Raw genomic sequence first — 24,273 nt, 5'->3', positions numbered from 1 at the left:
AGGGTATTTCCATTCACATATCGTATATTATATGTGATGCCATCTTACCAAGTTTATTGTTAGGACTAAAACTAGAACAACTAAGAATTAAAGAAGAATGTAAAAAAAAAATGTCATTAATTCTTAGTTGTTCCAGAACTCGCCACAGTTGGCTTTAGATTTTTATAACTGGGTTGGAGGGTTGTTCCCTCACTCATTAGATTCCTATTGCACTTTGGTTCATGTGCTGGTGAAGTCAAGAAGATTCGATGAGGCATTATTTCTTCTGAGAAACTTGATTACTAAAGAGGGCACTCCTCCATTGGTGTTGTTGGAAGTATTGATAGAGAGTTATCGAAGATGTTGCTCTAGTATTACGGCTTTTGATGCATTGGTGAGGGCTTGTACTCAGGTTGGGGCTACTGAAAGTGCTTACGATGTCATCTATAATTTAAGGAGCCGGGATTGTTTCATTCTTATTCATGCTTGGAACAATTTCCTAAATCACTTGTTGCAATTGAATGAAATCGATAGGTTTTGGAATTTGTGAAGGTTGTGGTAGGCTTAGAGAAGGGGGGGTTGAATCTATGCCTTCCTTTTTAGTTGCTGTTATGATCCTTTAAAACAAACTTTCAATTCTGATTCTGTTTGTACTTAGCAGCAGAAATTTATGAGACAATTTATTTTTGTCTCATGAATATCAGAAAACAGAACACAGCAGAGAAGAGAGAAGCTAACACCAGCATGTATTCTGGTTCGGTTGCCTTGTGCTATGCAACCTACATCCAGTCTCCTCCACAACAGTGGAAGAATTTTCACTATAGTTAATAGTATTACATACACCAATTTCACAGGATTGACCCAATCCTTTCACACTCAAGTTCTAACCTAACTTGACATTGGCTATGCTAATACCTAACTATTTCACTCTTAGTGCTAACCCAACTAAGAAAGGGATACCTCACAGGTACAAGATACAAGACATAAACATACCTAAAGAAATCTGAAATAACTCTAGGCTTTTCTCTCAAGTGTATCACTCAGCCTTTTTTCACTCATGGCTTTTACTTGAGCTTTCTCACAATGCCTTTTCTCACAAGAAATTACAGAAAGATAAACTTAGAAAAGTACATTACAATCAGTAAAACATGAAGGAGATTGACTTCATCAGCAGCCTCTTTGCTATGTGCAAAACCAGATTCGCAAACCTCAGATACAGTTCTTTAGTATTGGCCGAATGCTTCTTTTAAAGAAAGCATTATCCAAGTAGGGGAACTTCTTTGCAGAACTCTATTCTCACACTCTGGTTTTCTCTCCTTAGTTTTTGAGTGAACAGCAAACCTCTTTTATCTCCTTGCATGTTGCTGGGTTCTTCTTCCAAGGTCAACACCTTGAGCCTTGAGCTTCACCAACCCACAGATTCACTTTTTCACCTTATTCCCCAGAGTAGAAACTGTTCTTCTGACTTCCTCACCTTGACCGAAAGCCATAAAGCAGCAACCATAGAAATCTTCCAATGGTCAACTTGATCTGAGCCCTTGAAAACCAACTTGGTCCCCAAGTCATGTTTAAGACCGTGGATACACAGCAGAGAAGAACAGAAATCCTCTTTCCCTTGTATCCCATTTCGGATAGAACAGAGAGTTGGGAGGAAGAGAAGAAACCGATTTGCATGTATGAGGAAATGGTTTACCTTTGATTTCTTCTTAAGCTTGATTTGGCTTGAACTTGTTGATTTAACATTCTGTCTTTCAAGCTTAAACCTTCTCTCTCTTGCTTCTTTGGTTACTAGCTTAGGGAAGAAGCTCTTTCTCTCTTTCTTACTTTTCTGAGTTTCTGACTTGACTGAGATAGAGAGGAAAGGAACGTTTATTTGGTGAAAGCAAGTGAGAGGGAATTGAAATTCAATTCGGGCTTGGATCGGGTAGTGATATGCTTGGCCCGTTTTTTATTTCTTTGGCTTCTTTCTTTGCTTTTCCTCGGGGTCTTAATTTTGTTTTCAGCCCACCATCCTTACTGATTGCTTTTCATTCCATTTGGGCTATGGAATTTTGGCCTGCAACAATAAACAATTAGTAATAAGTAAATATAATTAATCAACACTAATTATTTATTTTGCCCAAAAATAATGTTTGTCATCACTAATTAATTTGGTTAATTTCTTAACTCAACAACCTCCCCCTTGATGACAAACATGGTTTAAGCAATAATAAAAAGGAAATGAATTTGAGTAAGTTTAGAAACTCCCTTTGATTTTTGTCATTTGCTATTGTGTTGCTCCCCTTTCCTTTTCAAGATTAGCTCCCCCTTGATTTATGCCTCCTCTTTGTTCCTATTTTATATTACACTTAAAGAGACCACAATGAAGAGCTATACACATTTATCTAAGGGATATCAGATAAGCAACACTATATAATCAGCCCAACATCAAGCTAATATCAGTAGCAAAAGGGATTCAGCATGTGTAATCAAGTTTTAATGCACCTATTTTCTTACTCCCCCTTTTGTCATCAAGGGCGGATAATCAACAAAAACAACAATACAAATCCTGCAAGAAAAGGTTAGATCACAGTCCAAAGTTCTAACTAACTAACAACAGTGCAGTAGTATTTAGAGTTATTACAGTCATCCAAGATAAAACAGTTTAATAGTAGCAAAATAAAACAGAGTTCATGAGACAAAAAGAGAGCAGCAGCAGCAGCAGCAAATTTCATGAGACAAATCCTAGGCATCAAAACCATTCCCCTTCGAAACAGCTTCTTCTTCAACATCAGTGGCAATGTCTTCATCCTTTTGAAGATTATCAATGAAGGTCATGAGCACAGCCACCCTATCCCTTGATTTTCTCAGAAAGTTCTCATGCTTGCTAGCTAGCTTCCTTTGTTCCTTGCTCATGGCAATCATGTGATTTGATTGGGAAACAAACTCTTGAGCGATATCCTTGACCACATTCAGCAGAGCAGATTTCTTCCCAGTAGAGATGGAAGTACCCTCGGTGGAAGGAGGAGGAGAGTCATCTGGAATGAACTCTTCATCATCATCATCTAGAGCCACTCTCTCAGATCAAGTTAGTCTCTTTTGCTGTTTCACTGAACCACCCCCTTTTAGGTATGAATGTCTGTTTTCATAATCCTCATTTGACAGGTCAACACCAAAATTCTCAAATATGCAACTTAAAAACATGCCATAAGGTAGTGCTTTATCTTTCTCACTTCTAACAGAATCAAACATGTATCTAGCCATCAAATAGGCAAAAGAGATTTCTGTTTTAGTGATTAGGGCATACAAAACCAGTATGTCTGTGTAAGATACCCTTTGATATGAACCACTTTGAAGAAGTAAAATGTGGTTGACAATTCGGTGCAACTGAGCACGTTCATATCCTAGGGCTTTGTGAGTGGGTGTGATGCCATCAATTAAGAAAACATGTTCACAGATATGAGCCAAAGCATCATGGTAAGAAATACCAACTCCTTCATCCCACTTTACAGACGTGTAAGCACACGGCCCAACATCAGTGTACTTCAAAGAATCACTGACAGTTTCATTATTCAAAATAATGTCTCTGCCCTTAACATAAGAATGCACACTTCCTTCATGGTAAGTCATGTTTGCATAAAATTCTTTGACTAACTAAGGATATACAGGTTTTTTGATTTTGAAAAGGTGATTCCAGTCTAAAAATTCCAAATTTTCAACAAAAGAAAAACCTTTCTTTTTCAAATCAGGTAAATTCGCAAGAAAGGAGGGACATAGAGTACGATACTGAATAACTCCCTTATAAAAATCGTGGTTCATGGCAGATTTGAAACGATGGGGGTTATAGTCTGAGTGAGATGTCATGTAGTGTGATTTGTGAGCAAAAGGATCAATGTCTGGTTCTCTAACAGATTTGAGAGGGCGATGAAGGTTACCTCTTTGTGAGCGCACAGGAACAGACCTTGACTTAGGTTTTGCTGTCTCAGGAACAGGTTCTTCAACAGCAGAACGCTTACCCTTGGATGAGCCAGGTTTCGAAGAGCTTGGTTTGGATGGCGTTGCCTTAGGTGGTGGCGTAAGTTTGGCAGGGGCAGGGTACCTTGGTGTGGTCTTGGTTTGCGCCATGGGAGCAGTGCGAGGAGGAAAGGTAGGAGGAGATGGTGAAGGTGTGAAGGTTCTATCTTGGGAGCGAGTTGAAGGCTTGGATGGAAGTTTATACACCTTTTCACGAGGAGGCTTGTGTGCTATGGTTTTCTTCCTCATTTGGTGGTTATTTGGTTTAAGAAGAAAAAGAGTAATGAGGGTAGTGGTGAGAACCGAAGGGATAGAGAAGGAGTTATGGAGGGAAGAGAGGGAGTGTTGGTAACCGTACCCAAAAGTAGATTTCCAAAACCATGCAATTGCATCACCATTTGAAAAGACTTGAAAAGACATGACCTTATAAAAGAAAGATTTGATTTGATTTTAAAAACAAAGAAATTTTAAATTTTAAATTTTTGAAATCCTTAAAAAGAAAAAATTAAATCAAACTGAAAAGCCTTTTTGAAAAAAAATTAAAATAAAACTTTTTCAAAAAAAATTAATCACACAGGCCAACAAAAATTATTAACCAAAAATTGTAACATTCATATTTGGGCCCAGAGATGGTTGGACTTAAGGAAACACATTTGGACCACTCATGATCTGAATTTTGAAGTTGGCCCAGATTGAGTTTCACTTGAAACGAGCCCAGAACACGCTGATTTGAAGGAAATATTCATCATCTGCCCAGAATTATCTCATACCTGTTTATGAGACAAAAAGCTCCAGCAAATACATCAGTATTTTTCAAATAAAGAATCATAACTCAAAATTCCTAGACAAGTCCTAAGCATGCAGAATCTATCCTCAGCTAATGGTTTTGTAAAAATATCTGCTAATTGCTCCTCTGATTTAACAAATTGAATACTAATATCCCCTTTTTGGACATCTTCTCTTATTGAGTGAAATTTCACTTCAATATGCTTAGTCCTAGAGTGCAAAACTGGATTTTTAGAAATATTAATAGCACTCATATTATCACACATCAAGGGAATATTTTTAGCATTTAGTTTGTAATCAGCAAGCTGTGTTTTTAACCATAGAAGTTGAGAACAACAAGAAGAAGCAGCTATATACTCAGCCTCTGCAGTGGATAAGGCCACAGTTGGTTGCTTCTTACTTGACCAAACATTTAGGGACTTTCCAAGGAAGCAACATAAACCTGAAGTGCTCCTTCTATCAACTCTATCACCAGTAAAATCTGCATCACAATAACCAACTGTAGAAAAATCATCAATCTTAGGATACCAAAGACCAAAATTGGATGGGCCATGAACATATCTAATGATCCTTTTAACTGCAGAAAGATGTGACTCTTTTGGTTTGGATTGGAACCTAGAACACAATTCAACACTTTGCACAATATCGGGTCTAGAGGAAGTTAAGTACATAAGAGAACCAATCATTCCTCTATACCTAGTCTCATCAACATCTTTCTCAGTTTCTCCCTTATCTAATTTTGAATTAGGATGCATGGGAGTTCCCATAGGTTTGGCATTTTTCATATCAAATTTCTTAACTAATTCCTTGGCATACTTTTCTTGATAAATGAAAATACCTTTTTCAGTTTGTTTAATTTTTAGCCCTAGGAAAAAATTAAGTTCACCCATTATACTCATGTCAAATTCACTTGTCATGAGTTTTCCAAATTCAGAACAAAGGGATTCATTAGCTGATCCAAAAATAATGTCATCAACATATATTTGGACTAGAATAAAAGAATCATTAGAATTCTTGATAAATAGAGTTGTGTTAGTGGTGCCTCTTTGAAAACCATTTTTCAAAAGAAATGAGCTAATTCTCTCATACCAAGCTCTAGGAGCTTGTCTTAAACCATAGAGAGCTTTTGATAATTTGAAAACATGATTAGAATGCTCTTTATTTTCAAAACCAGGAGGCTGCTCCACATACACTTCTCTATCTATCACACCATTCAAAAATGCACATTTCACATCCATTTGATATAATTTAAAACCACAAAATGCAGCATAAGCTAAGAGAAGTCTTATGGCTCCCATTCGGGCAACAGGGGCAAAGGATTCATCAAAGTCTATTCCTTCTTCTTGGTCATATCCTTGTGCCACTAGCCTTGCCTTGTTTCTTGCAATGCTACCATCTTCTCCCAACTTGTTCCGAAATATCCACTTGGTTCCGGTCACTTTCTTTCCACTTGGCCTTGGGACCAAAGTCCACACTTAGTTCTTTTTAAACTCAAGAAGCTTATCCTCCATAGCTTTAACCCAAGAAGGGTCACTAAGGGCTTCCTTGACATTTTGAGGCTCTATTTGTGAAAGAAGGGCAATGTTTGATCCTTCATTTGCCTTTCTAGTGGAGGACCGTGTTTGCACTCCATGAGAGACGTCCCCAATGACAAATTCCTCAGGATAATTCTTCAAGAATCTCCATTCACGAGGTCTGGTGGACTTGGAGGCAGATTCAGTTACCAAGGGATTCTAGGTGCTGCTGGCTTCAGGGTATCCTTCAGATTCGTGAGACAAAATAGAATTGTCTCTTAAATTTTTAGCAACAGCAGTTTCTGGTTCAGCTTGAACAGAATTTCCATTCTCTTGATTTTGCACAGTTTCAACTTCCTTTTGTGCTTGATTTCCTGCATCACAATCTTCCAAAATGCTTTGTACCAAGTTAGTATCACAAAATGTAACATGTATGGACTCCTCAATAATTCTAGCATCTTGATGATAAACCATATATGCTTTACTAGTTGTGGAATATCCTACAAACAAACACTCATAAGCCTTTGGATCAAATTTACCCAAATTTTCTTTGTTATTTAAAACAAAATATTTGCATCCAAAGATGTGCAAGTAATCTAAGTTTGGTGGGTAGCCTTTCCAAAGTTCATAAGGGGTTTTCTTCATAAATTTTCTTATGATTGTTCTATTCAAAATGTGGCTAGCCGTGTTAACCGCTTCAGCCCAAAGGAATTTTGGAACATTACTTTCACAAAGCATAGCTCTTGTCATCTCTTGTATGATTCTATTTCTTCTTTCCACAACACCATTTTTGTTGTGGTGTTCTTGGACAAGAGAAGTTGTGAGATATTCTAAATTCCTCACAAAAGGATTCAAATAAATTATTTTCAAATTCAGTTCCATGATCGCTTCTTATAGAAGAGATTTTCAAATCCTTTTCATTTTAAATTTTCTTGCAAAAAGGTTCAAAGGCCGAAAAGGCTTCATTTTTGTGTGCAAGAAATAAAACCCAACCAAACCTAGTATAGTCATCCACAATTACTAAACCATAATGTTTACCACCTAGGCTTTGAGTTCTTGTTGGACCAAATAAATCAATGTGTAGCAACTCAAGTGGTCTTTTAGTAGAGATGTCTTCCTTTGGTTTAAAAGAACTTTTTATTTGTTTTCCCATTTGGCAAGCATACAAGTGATGTCTTTGTCAAACTATATCAAAGGAAGACCTCTTACTAATTCTTTCTTTACAAGTTTGTTTATTTGAAACATACTTGCATGGCCCAATCTCTTGTGCCATAACCACTTTTCAGATTCTTTAGAGTGAAGACAAGCTACATTTTGATCCTTTAGTTCATCAAGAGTAAGTCCATACATATTATTAAAACGTTTGGCAACAAACATCATTTCATTTGTCTTTTCATTAACAACACAGCATTCAAGTCTTTTGAAAACTACCAAATATCCTAAGTCACACAGCTGACTTATACTCAAAAGATTGTGCTTCAAACCACATACCAAAAGTACATCATCAATAAAAGTAGATTGTTCATTACCTACTTTTCCAACAGCAATGATTTTACCTTTACCATCATCTCCAAAGGTCACAAAACCTCCATCATACTTATTTAGTTTGATGAAGTAGGTTGACCTTCCAGTCATGTGCCTTGAACATCCACTATCCATGTACCACATGTCCTTTTTGTTCTTGGATGCTAGGCAAATCTGCATGAAGAGTTTCAAGTAGCCTTAGGTATCCAAATTAATTTGGATCCTTTGAAGTTAATCCATCTTGGTTGCCCAAGTGCATTGAAATCACAAACAACATGGTAAACTTTATTTCCTATAACTCTTTTTTCAATGAAGCATTGTGCATATGAGTGACCAATTTTCTTGCAATCGACATAATGATTTTTTGATGTGTGTCGCTGAAATTGGGGTGAGTTATATTGCTTGAAATTATTAAAGTGTTGAAATTTTCTGATTTTTGGAGGAGATGCATTCCTTTTGACAAACTGGTTTTTCTTAAAGTTATTCCTCTTTGCAAAAGCATTTTCACCAGAATTTCTTTGAACATTTTTACCTTTCAAAAATGAGGTTTTGTTGTAAAATGGTGGTTTCTTGAAAACAGTCTCATTTTTCGAAATGTAACCCAAACCTGGCCGGTTTGAACTCATATCAGTTCTTGGTAAAGGTTCAGTTTCACTTGTGTATACTTCATCAAATTTTTCTTCAAAAGTTGAAACATATCCTGTTCCAAGGGTTACCTGAAACTGGAGGTTGATCTTGGGTGAGATCTTCTGTACTGGTCGGTGCTGACGTGTCCGGCTGGTAAGTGGCGGCCAGAGCTGTCATGTCCGACTTGTTGGACTGACTGCACTGCTGATCCTTTGTCACCGGAGGGTGGGGGTACCTGAAAGAGACTTCGATGCTTAAGTTAGCATGGGTATTAAACAGGTTTTATGTAGAATCAGAGTATGAGTTATACCTGGGTGCTCCAGTATATTTATAGTAGTGTGGGCTGACCTTTCCGATAAGGTAAGTTAGTTATCTTATCTTATCTTATCTTATTTTGAGTGAAGTCAGCTTATCTTCAAGGGAACTGCCTTATCTCTATAGGCTTTGGATTGCCTTTGGATTTGGGTCGTGTTCCTCTATTTGGGCCCTTTACTGGGGCCGAGCTCTTTGAGAAGAGGTCGGCTAGTCGAACCTGAAGAGGTCGGTCGCCATGTCGCTAAATATCCCAGGTCGGACAGCTCGACCTAGGGTATGAACAGTGCCCCTGCTTGAGCTCGGTCTTCTTTTTTGAGGTCGAGTCCTTGACTTCGGTCCTTCTCTAGCGAAGCCGAACTCAAGCATTTTAGTCGATTTTTTCCTTCTGTAGAATCTTTTGAATGTAGAACGTTTTTCTTTAAAAGCGCCCGCTTTTATATCAGCGCTTTTGGAAACGTATGAGGGTTTAATACTTTCATTAATTAGCATTAATTGCCCCGTTTTCCTTTGAAGCTTTATTTTGATTTTTGAAAACCCAGAAACGGTTTCTCTTCTTTGGTCTTTTGTAACTTCTTCACATTTTCTTCCTTTGTTCTCTCGCTCTCTGTTTCTTGCCCTTGTTTCTGCTTTTTCTTGCGTTGCGGCGTCGCTCGGCGAATTTTCTGGGCAGCTTCCATTTTTATGCCTCCTTCTTTCCTTCGAAGCTTCTTCCTTCTCCAGGTGAGTTCCATTCGTATTTTCTTTCTCTTTCGCTACTTTGGCTTTGTGATCAAGTTTTGATTTTGCTTTAGAGAAAGTTTGGATCTTTCTGTTTTGTCGCACCTAATTGTTATGTGTTCTAGGAGTTCCTTCATCTTCTGTAAGATCCTTTTTGCCTTTCCTGTTACTTGATGCCTTTTAGGGCTTTTGCATGTTCTGTTATTTCTGTCTGATACCAATAACCAGAGAATCTGCATCTTTTTCTCATTTTGTTTGAAGATTGCTTTTGTCTGATTCTGAAAAAGGTTGCATCTTTGGTGGTTTCTTCTTGTCGTGCCTTGATGTTTAGGGATGCACTCTTGCTGTTTGCCGTCTTCTTTTCTTGTTTGAGAGGTGCTGGGATGCGAGTTATAGATTTTTTCCTGAGAACCTTGCTTTGTTACTGCCTCCAAAGGATGCCCCAAGATTTTTGGTTTGGGTCTTGGGGTTTTCCTTTTCTGCTTGTTTGACTGTATTGTTTTGATTGAGTTGTTTTATCCCTTGTCCGAGATATTTTTAGTAATCCCCTCTCTTTTTCTTATTTGTAGGATTAGTTGGCCTCATGTCTTCTCGCAATAACATTGTCGAGATGTCTTCCAGAGTTCCCGAGGGGATGTCCAATTGGCTGGACTCCCTTGTCTTGATGTGTGTTTCTGTTGTGGATGCTGAATTTTGCATAAAGCTGAGGAAGCGTCATAGGATTTGTGGTAACAGTGCCTAGGAGAGGGATTACGAGCTTGTTGCTCCTGATTCTGATGAGAGGGTCTGTTTTCCGACCTCCATCGAGGGGGAGCGTCCCTTCTTCTATGCCTACGAACATTTCTTCAGCCAACTGGACATTACTTTTCCTTTTACTGCTTTTGAGACCGATCTGTTGTGGTCGTGTAATATTGCCCCATCACAGCTTCACCCGAATTCCTGGGGCTTTATCAAAATTTTTCAGCTACTTTGCCAAGAGTTAGGTGTAACGCCTTCTCAGACTCTCTTCCTTTATCTGTTTGTTTCTGCCAAGCCTGGTGGTTCTTCGAAAAAAAAACTTCTTGGGTTTCTTTCAGGTCTGCCCAGGGCCATAAAGTGTTTGCTATGTATGATGAATCCTTTAAGGATTTCAAGAATTACTTTTTCAAAGTTCGTGCTGTCGAGGGGCTCGTCCCTTTTTTCTTGATGAAAATGATGAGCCCTCTTTTCCTCTGGAGTGGCAGAAGGATGCGAGAGTGTCTCGCTATACTTGGGAGATGCTTGACGATGTTGAGCGTGCCTTTGTTGTTGTCCTTGAGGATTTATGGGGGGCACCACCCCATCTTGATACCAAAAGGTTTTTAAATGACATATCCCTGGTCCGGGCTGTTTTGGGTATTTGCCTGACTTGTTTCTATGCTTGTTTCTTAGTTTGACTTCCTTATCTTGTGATTGTAACCTTTTACTGTGGCTGATTTTGCAGAGATGTCAAAAAACAATGACTCCATGAAGGCCTTCAAGAGGGCAAAGAAGGCGACTGCTGCTCAAAATATTTCGGCCAAGGCGACCGGGGAAGGATCCTCCCAAGTGCAAGTGAAACCGCCTGTGCCGAGTTCTCCTGGCCCGAGGAAAGTGATCCACACTCCTCGAGTTCATCTGGCTGACCCTCCACCGACTTCTGCCTCTAGCTCTGGTGCTCCTCCCAACAAGAAACAAAAAATAGCTGAGCCTTTCAACCTTGATGCTCCTGACCTTAATGCAATTGAATTTGTGGATCAGCAAATCGGTCCCTACGGTGTCCTTCCTATGGACGATGTGTCGCTCCTTCGCCATCTGGACTTTATAACTCGAAGTAGTGTTAGAATGGTGTATATGGGGGCTGCCCTATACCGGACTGCTCAAAATGTTCCTCTCCATGCCACCAAAGCCTTTATGGAGGAGGCTAAACAGGAGTTTGATCGTATGAAGGGCCTGAAGGAAGAGCTTGAGGTAAAGGTAGCCAAGTTGGAGAAGGATTTGGAGAATGAGAAGGCAAGTTCCATCTCTCTGGCGGTTTCTGTGAGGCTGGCCGAGGACACGGCTATGAGACATAAGGACAGTTATGTGACATCTTATCGGGAGGTGATGCGCCTGAGGGAGGAGTTGGAGAATGCCCGAGCTGATTACTCCGAGCTCCAAGGTCATCTTGTTGGCAGTGTAACTGCTGCCTATGAGAACCTGAAAGAGCAGGTTCGGATTATTGCTCCCGAGGCCGATCTCACCCTCTTCAGCCTGGATAACGTTGTTAGGGATGGTAAGATTGTCCCTGATGATGAGGATGATGATGATGTCGAACCGTTCCCTGTGCCTTCTGCCAAGGTGTCAGCTCCTACTGTTCCTCCTGCCGAGGTCGGCCCTCCTGCTTCTGATCCTGACTACCAGATTTTAAACCGGGACGATGGTACGGTAGATGCTGTGCCTATTCAGACTCGCCCTCCTTCTCCTTATCCTAATGCTGCCAAGAAGGCTCCCGATGTTTGTTGATTTCTCTCTGGATATTTGTGAAGCTGGCCCGGCTTGTGGACTCTTAAACTTTTATTGTTTTGCCGACACTTTCTAGTTGCTTGTCTAGCAACTTTTAAAAAACAAAAGTAGCTTGCTAGCTTTTTGAGGTAAATTTTGGTGGCCTCTGAAGCTTTATAACTTTGTAGATTATATCATGCTTTTTTGCGCTTAACTTGGTATCTCTTCTGGTTTCTGAGAGTGTTGGAACCTTGCGGCTTGGCCTCTTTGGATTGCTTTGTACTTTATAGTTTGTAGCTTGGATCCTTTGAGGTTGTGGCTGTGTGTGTCCAATTTGTTTTTCAGTTTTCTCGATCCATAACCGATTTCTTCAAGTTGGTCCTCTAAGTTATTTTGGTAGTCCTCTTTTTTGGACCTTTGTCAGGTCTCTTTCAGGGACTACTTTTATAACTTGTTTGGTAGTAGGCCGACTACGTCGTCCTCTTCTAAGTTATTTTTGTAATCCTCTTTCTTTGACCTTTGTCAAGTCTCTTTCAGGGATTACTTTTATAACTTATTTGTTGTAGGAGACCGACTTGATCTCTTCTAAGTTATTTTTGTAATCCTCTTTCTTGGACCTTTGTCAGGTTTCTTTCAGGGATTACTTTTATAACTTATTTGTTGTAGGAGACCGACTTAATCTCTTCTAAGTTATTTTTGTAATCCTCTTTCTTGGATCTTTGTCAGATCTCTTTCAGGGATTACTTTTATAACTTGTTTGTTGTAGGAGACCGACTTCGTTATATCGATCTCTTCTAAGTTATTTTTGTAATCCTCTTTCTTGGATCTTTGTCAGATCTCTTTCAGGGATTACTTTTATAACTTGTTTGTTGTAGGAGACCGACTTCGTTATATCGATCTCTTCTAAGTTATTTTTGTAATCCTCTTTCTTGGATCTTTGTCAGATCTCTTTCAGGGATTACTTTTATAACTTGTTTGTTGTAGGAGACCGACTTCGTTATATCGATCTCTTCTAAGTTATTTTTGTAATCCTCTTTCTTGGATCTTTGTTAGATCTCTTTCAGGGATTACTTTTATAACTTGTTTGTTGTAGGAGACCGACTTCGTTATATCGATCTCTTCTAAGTTATTTTTGTAATCCTCTTTCTTGGATCTTTGTCAGATCTCTTTCAGGGATTACTTTTATAACTTGTTTGTAGGAGGTCGACTTTTTTGCGTCGTCCTCTTTCTAAGTTAATTTTGTAGTCCTCTTTTTTGGACCTTTGTCAGGTCTCTTTCAGGGACTACTTTTATAACTTTTTCATTTTGGGCCGACTTTGTCATGTCGGGCCCTTCTAAGTTAAAGTAATCCTCTTTAATAGGGTTGGCCAGACCTCTTTCCAGGGTTTACTTATAACTTGGGCTGACTTGGTCCGACTTCTTAACGTCGGCCAGTCTTTAAGTTATTATTTAGCAATCCATAAGACCTCGCCAGGTTCTTTTTTCGGATAACTTTCGATAACTTCTTATATTATTCTGTGTTCATCTTTGCCGATTTGTAGAAGGTGGTTGCTATCTTTAGATCGTCTTTTAAGTGAATTGCGTTTTCACCTTTATCGGACGATTTTCTTTATCGTGATCGTGCAGTGAAGTTGTTTTTTCACTTTATGCCGATCTGTTGCTTTATAATCAGACGATGAATGCTTTAGATTAATGCGTCTTGAAAACTTGTAGAATATCTAAAAATATATTTTATTTAAAGGAAAGTGCAAATATATACATATGGGATTTTTTCATCCCTTTAAGCCGGATAGTGTCTGAGTCTCACTTGGTGCCTCATTAAAAAACCTTTTCAGGAAAAAGAGTGCATCCAATAATGAGATCTTTTACTTTTTCTAGCTGTAGTACCTTCTTAGGTTGCAGGCGTGCCATGATCTGGGAAGCTCTCGTTCGTCGAGTTCGGACAGTCTGTAGTAGCCCTTCCCAAGTACTTCTACAACTCGGTAGGGTCCTTTCCAGTTTGCTGCCAACTTTCCTTCTCCTGGTCGGGTTGTGCCTATATCATTTCGGATTAGGATGAGATCATTCTCCACGAAACTTTTCGGTACTACCCTTTGGTTATATCTGGAGGCCATTCGACGTTTTAGCGCTTCTTCCCTGATTCGAGCTCTTTCTTGGATTTCAGGTAGTAGGTCGAGTTCTTCCCTCTGAAGTTGAGAGTTGGCTTCTTCATTGTAGTGGACTACTCTGGATGACCCTTCCTCGATCTCTACTGGGATCATTGCCTCCACTCCATATGCTAGTCGAAACGGTGATTCGTTTGTGGTGGAGTGTGGCGTTGTTCGATATGCCCATAGGACTTGTAAAAGTTCTTCGGCCCAAGCTCCCTTTGCATCTTGCAGTCTCCGTTTCAACCCAGCCAATATGACTTTGTTGGCGGCTTCGGCCTGTCCATTGGCTTGAGGGTGTTCGACGGAGGTGAACTGGTGCTTTATATTCAAGTCGGCTACTAGTCTTCTGAAGCCTGCGTCTGTGAATTGAGTGCCATTGTCTGTGGTGATGGAGTATAGAACCCCGAACCTCGTGACAATGTTCCTGTATAGGAATTTTTGGCTTCTTTGAGCGGTGGTGTTGGCTAGGGGCTCTGCCTCGATCCATTTTGTGAAATAGTCTACCCCTACTATGAGGAATTTAACTTGTCCTGATCCCTGGGGGAAAGGTCCGAGAAGGTCAAGTCCCCATTTTGCAAATGGCCAAGGTGAGGTTACGCTGATGAGCTCTTCTGGCGGCGCGATGTGAAAGTTGGCATGTTTCTGGCATGGTGGACATGTCTTTACAAATTCTGTAGCTTCTTTTTGTAGAGTTGGCTAATAAAATACCGCCCGGAGTACTTTTTTGGCAAGAGCTCGTGCTCCGAGATGATTGCCACAAATGCTGCCGTGTATTTCTTCTAGCACTTCCCTTGTGTTGGAGGTCGGCACGCATTTTAGTAATGGTATTAAGATCCCTCTTTTGTACAGAATGTTATTTATGATGGTGTAGTATTGCGCCTCCTTTTTTAACCTTTTTGCCTCCTTTTCTTCTATGGGCAGTGTTTCTGCTTTGAGGTAGTTGATTATGGGGGCCATCCATCCTTGGTCCTGACTTGTTATGGCTAGGGATTTTTCCTCTCCCGAGATTGACGGGTTCTGTAGCATTTCCTGGATGAGGCTTCTATTGTTGCCCCCTGGTTTGGTGCTGGCTAGCTTCGAGAGTGCGTTAGCTTGGGCATTTTGTTCGCGGGTATGTGGCAGATCTTATATTCCCCGAGATGTCCATGCTGTTCCTTGGTTTTATCCAAGTACTTTTTCATGGTGGGGTCTTTGGCTTGGTAGCTCCCTGTGATTTGTGAGGTGACTACTTGCGAATCGCTGAAAATGTTGAGTTTATGAGCTCCGACCTCCTTAGCCAGCTTCAAACCATCTAGTAATGCTTCATATTCCGCTTGGTTGTTTGAGGCCGGGAAACCAAATTTGAGGGAGAGCTCGACTTGGGTTCCTTGGTTGCTTTCTATTATCACACCTGCGCCGCTTCCAGTCTTATTCGAAGAGCCATCCACGTAGAGATTCCATTCTGTAGGGGTTTCCAGGGTATCCGTGAATTCTGCGATGAAGTCGGCCAGATACTGTGACTTGATGGCCGTCCGAGCTTCATATTGGAGGTCGAACTCGGATAACTCAACTGCCCATTGTAAAATTCTGCCTGCTAAGTCTGCTTTCTGCAATATTCCTTTTATAGGCTGGTTAGTTCGAACCCTAATGGTGTGAGCCTGGAAGTACGGGCAAAGTCGTCGAGATGTTATAATGAGGGTGTAGGAAAACTTTTCTATTTTCTGGTAATTCAACTCGGATCCCTGTAGCGCTTTAATAATGAAGTAGACGGGTTGTTGCCCACTTTTGTCTTCTCTGACTAGTGCTGAGGCTATTGCCCGGCTTCCTACTGCGAGATATAATACGAGTGGTTCTCCTTCTCGTGGCCGAGATAGGATGGGTGGCCGTCCTAAGAATTCCTTGAAGTTTTGGAAGGCTTGTTCACATTTTGCTGTCCATTCGAACTGCTTTCCCTTCCTTAAAGTAGCATAGAGATCTTATTGCTGACCCTGCTAAGAACCTGGATAGGGCGGCCAATCTCCCGTTGAGTTGCTGTACTTCTTGGACACAGATTGGGCTCTTCATGTTGAGTATGGCTTGACATTTATCCGGATTTGCCTCAATTCCTCTTTGTGTTAGCATAAAACCTAAGAATTTGCCCGCTTCTATTGCAAAGGTGTATTTTACAGGATTAAGTCGCATGTCATGCTTACTTATAGTGTCGAATACTTGAGCCAGGTCGGACAATAGTGTCTCTTCGCTTTGTGTCTTTATTAACATGTTGTCTACATAGACTTCCATGATTTTTCTGATGTGATTTGAGAAGACTTTATTCATTAGCCTTTGATAAGTAGCTCCTGCGTTCTTGAGACCGAAGGGCATCACAATGTAGCAGTAATTTGCTTTTGGTGTCAAAAACGAGGTTTTTTCTTGATCTGGTGGATACATGGGGATTTGGTTGTATCCGGAATATACATCCATAAACGAGAGGTATATATATCCGGATGAAGTGTCTACCAGAGCGTCGATACTTGGGAGTGGATAAGGATCTTTTGGGCAGGCTTTGTTGAGATCGGTGTAGTCGGTGCACATTCGCCACTTCCCATTTGATTTTTTCACCAAGACGACGTTAGCTAGCCATAGTGGGTACTTTACTTCTCTTATGAACCCTGCCTCCAGTAGTGCTTGTACCTGTTCTTCCACAGCTTGGGATCGTTCTGGCCCAAGTTTTCTTCATCTCTGCTGTACCGGCCGAGATCCTGGATAGACCGCTAATTTGTGGCACATTAGCTTGGGGTCTATGCCTGGCATGTCTGCGGCTTTCCATGCGAAGAGATCAACATTGTCTCGTAATAATTGTACCAGTAATTCTTTCGAGTCTCCTTTTAGGATCGTACCGATGTTAGTTGTTTTGTCCGAGGTGTCTCCGATCTGAACCTTCTCTATCTCACCTTCTGGCTGCGGACGGAGTTCTTCTCATCTCTAAACTCCGCCAAGCTCAATTGCATGAAACTCTTCTCCTCTGCCTCTAAGGTTTAGACTTTCGTTATAACATCGGCGTGCCATCTTTTGATCTGCTTTTATTGTGGCTATCCCCTCTGTAGTCGGGAATTTCATGCATAGATATGGAGTCGAGACTATTGCACCGAGTTGATTTAGTGTTGTCCGACCTATGAGAGCATTGTAGGCTGAACTCACGTCGACCACAATGTAGTCTATTTTGAGTGTCCTGGATTGGTTCCCTTTTCCGAAGGTTGTATGTAATGATATGTATCCCAGTGGTTGTACCGGGGTATCTCCTAGTCCGAACAGACTGTTCGGGTATGCCCTAAGCTCCTTGTCTTCTAGGCCGAGTTTGTCGAAGGCAGTTTTGAATAAGATGTCGGTGGAGCTCCCTTGATCTATTAATGTGCGATGGAGATTGGCGTTTGCTAGTATGATGGTGATGACCATGGGGTCGTCGTGCCCCGAGATGATACCAGATGTGTCTTCTTTAGTGAATGTGATTGCAGGGATGTCGGGTGCTTCCTCCTTTCCCTCGACATGATATACTTCTTTGAGATATCTTTTACGAGATGATTTGGAGATTCCTCCCCCTGCGAATCCGCCGTGTATCATGTGGACGTGTCTTTCTGGTGTACGAGGTGATCGCGTGGTTCGTCTGGTATCTTTGTCCCTTCGTCTCTTTCTTTGATCATCATCTCGGGTTGCCAGGAACCGATCTAGTTTTCCTTCCCTCACCAATTTCTCTATGATGTTCTTCAAATCGAAGCACTCGTTGGTGGAGTGCCCTCACACTCGATGATATTCACAATACTCATTCCGGTTTCCTCCCCCTCTTTTGCCTTTGAGTGGCCGAGCTGGTGGTATTTTCTCCGTATGGCAGACTTCTTTATATACGTCGACTAGGGATACCTTGAGAGGGGTGTAATTGTGGTATTTTTTGATTTTCTCCCCTTGCCGATCTTCTTTCCTTTTGGATTCCTTGTCTTTGTCTCGGCAGGGGACCCCAGATTTGGAAGTTTCTCCTAACCGAGCATTTTCTTCCATGTCGATATATTTTTCTGCTAGCTCCTGTACTTCGTCTAAGGAGGTAGGGTACTTCTTTGATATAGATTGGCTAAAAGGTCCTTCTCGTAGGCCGTTGATGAGTCCCATGATGGCGGCCTCTGTTGGCAAGCTTTGTATGTCCATGCATGTTTTGTTAAATCTTTTCATGTAGTTGCGGAGGCTCTCCCGATCTCCTTGCTTGATCCCCAATAAACTGGGGGCGTGTTTGACCTTATCTTTCTGGATGGAGAATCTGGCTAGGAATTTTTTGGCCAGGTCGTCAAAGTTTGAGATAGATTTTGGAGGTAGGTTATCAAACCATCTGATTGTTGTTTTTGTGAGAGTTGTTGGAAAAGCTTTGCAGCGAACTGCATCTAAGGCGTCGGTGAGGTACATTCTGCTCCTGAAGTTGCTGAGATGATGATTGGGGTCTGTAGTGCCATCATACAAAGTCATATCCGGGAGTTTGAAGTCTTTTGGAATTTTGGTTTTCATGATTTCCCTGGTGAATGGATCTTGCTCCTTGCGTGAGTTTTCCTCAGAAGTGGTCCGAGGAGCTTTTGATTTGAGGTCGGCTTCTAATTGCAGTAGTTTATCTTCCAATTCTCGACGTCGCCGTACCTCTCTTTGTAGATCCTTTCCGACCTCTCGTTGTTGTTGAGTTTCTTTTTCAAGTTGCTTTAAACGGTCTTGAAGTGCTTCTATTACCCTCGGATTTGATGAGTTTTTGTCCCCGTTGGATTCTGGAGTATCCTTTAATGTAGTGTCCGCGTTCTTGTGCGGTGTTCTGTTTTCCAGATCTGAATCATGGTCATTGTCATGACCGTCTGCCATGGTGTTAGGATGACTTCCAGGTTCCCTGGCAACAGCGCCAATGTTCCGAGGGTTACCTGAAACTGGAGGTCGATCTCGGGTGAGATCTTCTGTACTGGTCGGTGCTGACGTGTCCGGCTGGTAAGTGGCGGCCAGAGCTGTCGTGTCCGACTTGTTGGACTGACTGCACTGTTGATCCTTTGTCACCGGAGGGTGGGGGTACCTGCAAGAGACTCCGATGCTTAAGTTAGCATGGGTATTAAACAGGTTTTATGTAGAATCAGAGTATGAGTTATACCTGGGTGCTTCAGTGTATTTATAGTAGTGTGGGCTGACCTTTCCGATAAGATAAGTTAGTTATCTTATCTTATCTTATCTTATTTTGAGTGAAGTCAGCTTATCTTCAAGGGAATCGCCTTTATCTCTATAGGCTTTGGATTGTCTTTGGATTTGGGTCGTGTTCCTCTATTTGGGCCCTTTACTGGGCTCTTCTGTAGATTTGACCAAGCTCTTTGAGAAGAGGTCGGCTAGTCGGACCTGAAGAGGTCGGTCGCCATGTCGCTAAAAAAATGAGGTTTTGTCGTAAAATGGTGGTTTCTTGAAAACAGCCTCATTTTTCGAAATGTAACCCAAACCTGGCCGGTTTGAACTCAGATCAGTTCTTGGTGAAGGTTCAGTTTCACTTGTGTATACTTCATGAAATTTTTCTTCAAAAGTTGAAACATATCCAATACCCGATTTGTTTGGTATGGATTTGGTATTTGATGAAGAAGCCACAAATTTTATAGAGGAAGTATTGGAAACTGCATCTTCCTTGGCTATGTAGCCTAAACCAGATTTTTCAAATAATGGTCTTTGACTTGCAAGTAATTTGTCCAAGTTACTAGAACTTTGAGCAAATTTTGCTAAGTCACCATTTAGCCTTTTAATCATATCATTTAATATTTCATTTTCAGCAATTAACTCATGAGAAGGATCCACAATGTGCTTTCCTTTTAATTTTTCAAGTTCAGATTTCAGAAATCTGTTTTCTTCAATGATGTCCAAAGCACATTCAGTTTTTTTCACTTTTTCTTTTAAAAAATCATTTTCAGCTCTTAACACATCTCTTTCAGATCTGCATTCATTGTACTTGTCAAACAATTTTGAGGTGTTTAAAGTGAGATCATCAATAATAGCATGTAAATCCTCAATGGTCAAATCATAGTAATTTATCTCATCAAGATTGTTGTTTCCAGCCATGAAGTAATCTTTGTCATCTCCTTCAGATTCTTCTTCTTCATTTGAGTCGTTCTCAAGATCCTCCCAAGCTGTCATGAGTACTCTCTTCCTTTCTTTCTTTCCTTTGTCCTCCTTTTTGAGCTTTGGACAGTTTAGCTTGAAGTGTCCAGCCTCCTTGCAGTGATGGCACGTCACCTTGCTCAAGTCGAGCTTGTGCTCCTTTGAACTTGAACCCTTGTATTTGCCCTTGTTCTTCATCATCCTTCTAAATCTCCTAGCAAAAAACAAAAGCTCGTCATCTGAAATACCATCACTAGACTCACTCTCTTTTGGTTCTATTTGTGACTTGAGAGCTATTCCCTTTTTCTTTGAGTTTGTGTTTGTGTGTGTGGCTTCATAGGCAAGGAGTTTTCCTCTCAGCTCATCATAGGTTATGGGATTTATGTTGTTACTCTCGGTTAGGACAGTGGCAGTATTTTCCCATTCTTTTGTGAGGCTTCTAAGGAGTTTTCTCACCAAGATTTGTTCTACATAGTTTGTACCCATAGCATCAAGGTTGTTGATTTGAGAATCTCTCAAACGCTTCATCAATGCTTTCTCCATCCTTCATGCTAAACATCTCGTACTCTTTTCGCAGCATATCAATCCTCGTTTCTTTGACTTGTTTAGTGCCTTCGTGTGTAACCTGGAGTTTTTTCTAGATTTCTTTGGCTGTCTTGCATCTAGACACCTTCCGGTACTCTTCAAAACTGATAGCACAGTGAAGAAGGTTGATTGCTTTAGCATTCAGCTCTATCTTCTTCTTATCATCTTCATTCAATTCAGCTTCTTCTTTTGGAGTCACCACTCCATCAGCATTTGTTTTTGTTGGGATCTTGGGACCACTCACAATAATCTTCCATATGTTGTAGTCAATGGATTGGATGAAAATCCTTATCCTTTCTTTCCAGTAGGAGTAGTTCTTCCCGTTGAAGAAAGGTGGCCGGTTGTTTGACTGGCCATCAGTGAGGGTGTAGGCAACTGTGGTTGTGCCCAAGTTGTTCGCCATTGGATCTTTGCTCTAAGTGGTTAAGCTTGATTCTTGAGACCTTAGCTCCTGATACCAATTGAAGGTTGTAGTAGGCTTAGAGAAGGGGGGTTGAATCTATGCCTTCCTTTTTAGTTGCTATTATGACCCTTTAAAATAAACTTTCAATTCTGATTCTGTTTGTACTTAGCAGCGAAAATTTATGAGACAATTTATTTTTGTCTCATGAATATCAGAAAACAGAACACAGTAGAGAAGAGAGAAGCTAACACCAGCATGTATCCTGGTTCGGTTGCCTTGTGCTATGCAACCTACATCCAGTCTCCTCCACAACAGTGGAAGAATTTTTACTATAGTTAATAGTATTACATACACCAATTTCATAGGATTGACCCAATCCTTTCACACTCAAGTTCTAACCTAACTTGACATTGGCTATGCTAATACCTAACTATTTCACTCTTAGTGCTAACCCAACTAAGAAAAGGATACCTCACAGGTACAAGATACAAGACATAAACATACCTAAAGAAATCTGAAATAACTCTAGGCTTTTTTCTCAAGTGTATCACTCAGCCTTTTTTCACTCATGGCTTTTACTTGAGCTTTCTCACAATGCCTTTTCTCACAAGAAATTACAGAAAGATAAACTTAGAAAAGTACATTACAATCAGTAAAACATGAAGGAGATTGACTTCATCAGCAGCCTCTTTGCTATGTGCAAAACCATATTCGCAAACCTCAGATACAGTTCTTCAGTATTGGCCGAATGCTTCTTTTAAAGAAAGCATTATCCAAGTAGAGGAACCTCTTTTATCTCCTTGCATGTTATTGGGTTCTTCTTCCAAGGTCAACACCTTGAGCCTTGAGCTTCACCAACCTACAGATTCACTTTTTCACCTTATTCCCCAGAGTAGAAACTCTTCTTCTGACTTCCTCACCTTGACCGAAAGCCATAAAGCAGCAACCATAGAAATCTTCCAATGGTCAACTTGATCTGAACCCTTGAAAACCAACTTGGTCCCCAAGTCATGTTTAAGACAGTGGATACATAGCAGAGAAGAACAGAAATCTTCTTTCCCTTGTATCCCATTTCGGATAGAACAGAGAGTTGGGAAGAAGAGAAGAAACCGATTTGCATGTATGAGGAAATGGTTTACCTTTGATCTCTTCTTAAGCTTGATTTGGCTTGAACTTGTTGATTTGACATTCTGTCTTTCAAGCTTAAACCTTCTCTCTCTTACTTCTTTGGTTACTAGCTTAGGGAAGAAGCTCTTTCTCTCTTTCTTACTTTTCTGAGTTTCTGACTTGACTGAGATAGAGAGGAAAGGAACGTTTATTTGGTGAAAGCAAGTGAGAGGGAATTGAAATTCAATTCGGGATTGGATCGGGTAGTGATATGCTTGGCCCATTTTTGATTTCTTTGGCTTCTTTCTTTGCTTTTCCTTGGGCTCTTAATTTTGTTTTCAGCCCACCATCCTTGCTGATTGCTTTTCATTCCATTTGGGCTATGGAATTTTGGCCTGCAACAATAAACAATTAGTAATAAGTAAATATAATTAATCAACACTAATTATTTATTTTGTCCAAAAATAATGTTTGTCATCACTAATTAATTTGGTTAATTTCTTAACTCAACAATTTGTATAGAGGAATGGGTTCTTTTGGTTACATGGAAAATGTGAATACTTTTAACTTAGTTATCTATGCTCTGTGTAAGGAATGCCGACTAGTGGAAGCTATGTCAGTGTTATATAGGATGATGAAGGGTAAAATTTTCCCCAGTGTAGTCTCGTTTAACATAATCATAGACGCGGCATGCAAGATTGGCAACTTGGGTCTTTCCTTGAAACTTTTTAAAAAGATGACCATGATGTCAGGGGATTTTGTTTGGCCCAATTCTGTTACTTACAACTCCATAATCAACGGATTCTGCAAGAATGGGAAATTATTACTTGCAGAAGAAATGCTTCGTAAAATGGTCAAGATAGGTATAGAGCCGAGTGTTCGAACATATGCTACTTTGATAGATGGTTATGCTAGGTGGGGAAGTTTGGAGGAGGCACTGAGGCTCTGTATGTAATGGTGGAAAGGGGATTGGTCCCTAATAATGTTGTTTACAATTCGATTTTACATTGGTTTTATCGTGAAGGAAGTATTGAGGAAGCTTCTTTGCTACTAGCTGACATGATTGATAAGCATATATGCCCTGATCAGTACTCTTATGCAATCCTTACCAAAGGCCTTTGCAGAAATGGATATCTGACTGAAGCTCTTAAGATTCATAGCCAGATTTTAGAACATAATCTAATACAGGATTCTTTTTCTCACAACATACTTCTTAACTATATATGCAAAAAGAAAAACATGGCAGTAGCCAAGCAACTATTGGGCAGCATGATTACTCGTGGCCTGGCTCCTGATGTTTACTGTAAACTAGGTAACACAAACGATGCGCTTCAAGTTTTTGATTGGATGATAAAGATGGATGAGAAGCCTAACTTGACAATATACAATTCTGTCATTAATGGTCTGTGTAAAATGGCCTCAATAGATGCTGCAGAATACATAGTTGATGAATTACGAAAGAGAAGATTATTTGATGCAACGACCTTTAATACCTTAATTAGTGGATATTGAACTGGTGGACAGATTGATAAAGTGTTTAATTTGACTATGGAAATGAAGAGCTTGGGAATTTCTGTGAGTAGAGTCACGTATAATACACTGATAAACCTTCTCTGCAAGTGTGGTTGCGAGGAAGAAGCAAAAGAATTGATGAAGATGATGATTGTCCAGGGTATTCGTCCTGATTTTGTAACATACACTACACTTGTTACTCACTTCATCAAGACATGTAGTCCTAATGAGGTGATTGCATTGCATGACTACATGATTCTAAAGGGAGTAGTCCCTCACCAGAAAACATGTGATACCATTGTAGCACCACTTCTTTTAGAAGAAGGAAGAAAGAAAAAGTCATAATACATGTATAACAGTGTAAAAGGTTGTTCGGTCTCACAATTTGTCACTTTTCCATTTTTTTTAACACTAACAGATCATACCATTCATTCTTTGGTGTACCAACCACATTTCTGTCAATTCATATTATTTTATT

At 40.3% G+C, this 24,273-nt stretch overlaps 1 protein-coding gene and 1 pseudogene across 1 annotated transcript; both read left to right on the top strand.

Annotated features, from left to right (window-relative positions):
* Positions 1 to 36: 36 nt before the first annotated feature.
* LOC148578646 (uncharacterized) lies at positions 37 to 24,140 on the top strand (annotated as a pseudogene).
* On the top strand, positions 10,712 to 11,957 carry LOC148578647 (uncharacterized). Its single transcript, XM_088502094.1, has 2 exons — positions 10,712 to 10,829; positions 10,918 to 11,957. Exons 1-2 carry the CDS (start codon positions 10,712 to 10,714, stop codon positions 11,955 to 11,957), a joined length of 1,158 nt encoding a protein of 385 aa, XP_088358220.1.
* Positions 24,141 to 24,273: the final 133 nt, after the last annotated feature.

The sequence above is a fragment of the Arachis ipaensis genome, chromosome B1 (genome assembly GCF_059453495.1).
Source record: "Arachis ipaensis isolate K30076 ecotype BB chromosome B1, ASM5945349v1, whole genome shotgun sequence".
Lineage (NCBI taxonomy): Eukaryota > Viridiplantae > Streptophyta > Magnoliopsida > Fabales > Fabaceae > Arachis > Arachis ipaensis.
This window is presented reverse-complemented; position numbering and strand designations above follow the sequence as displayed.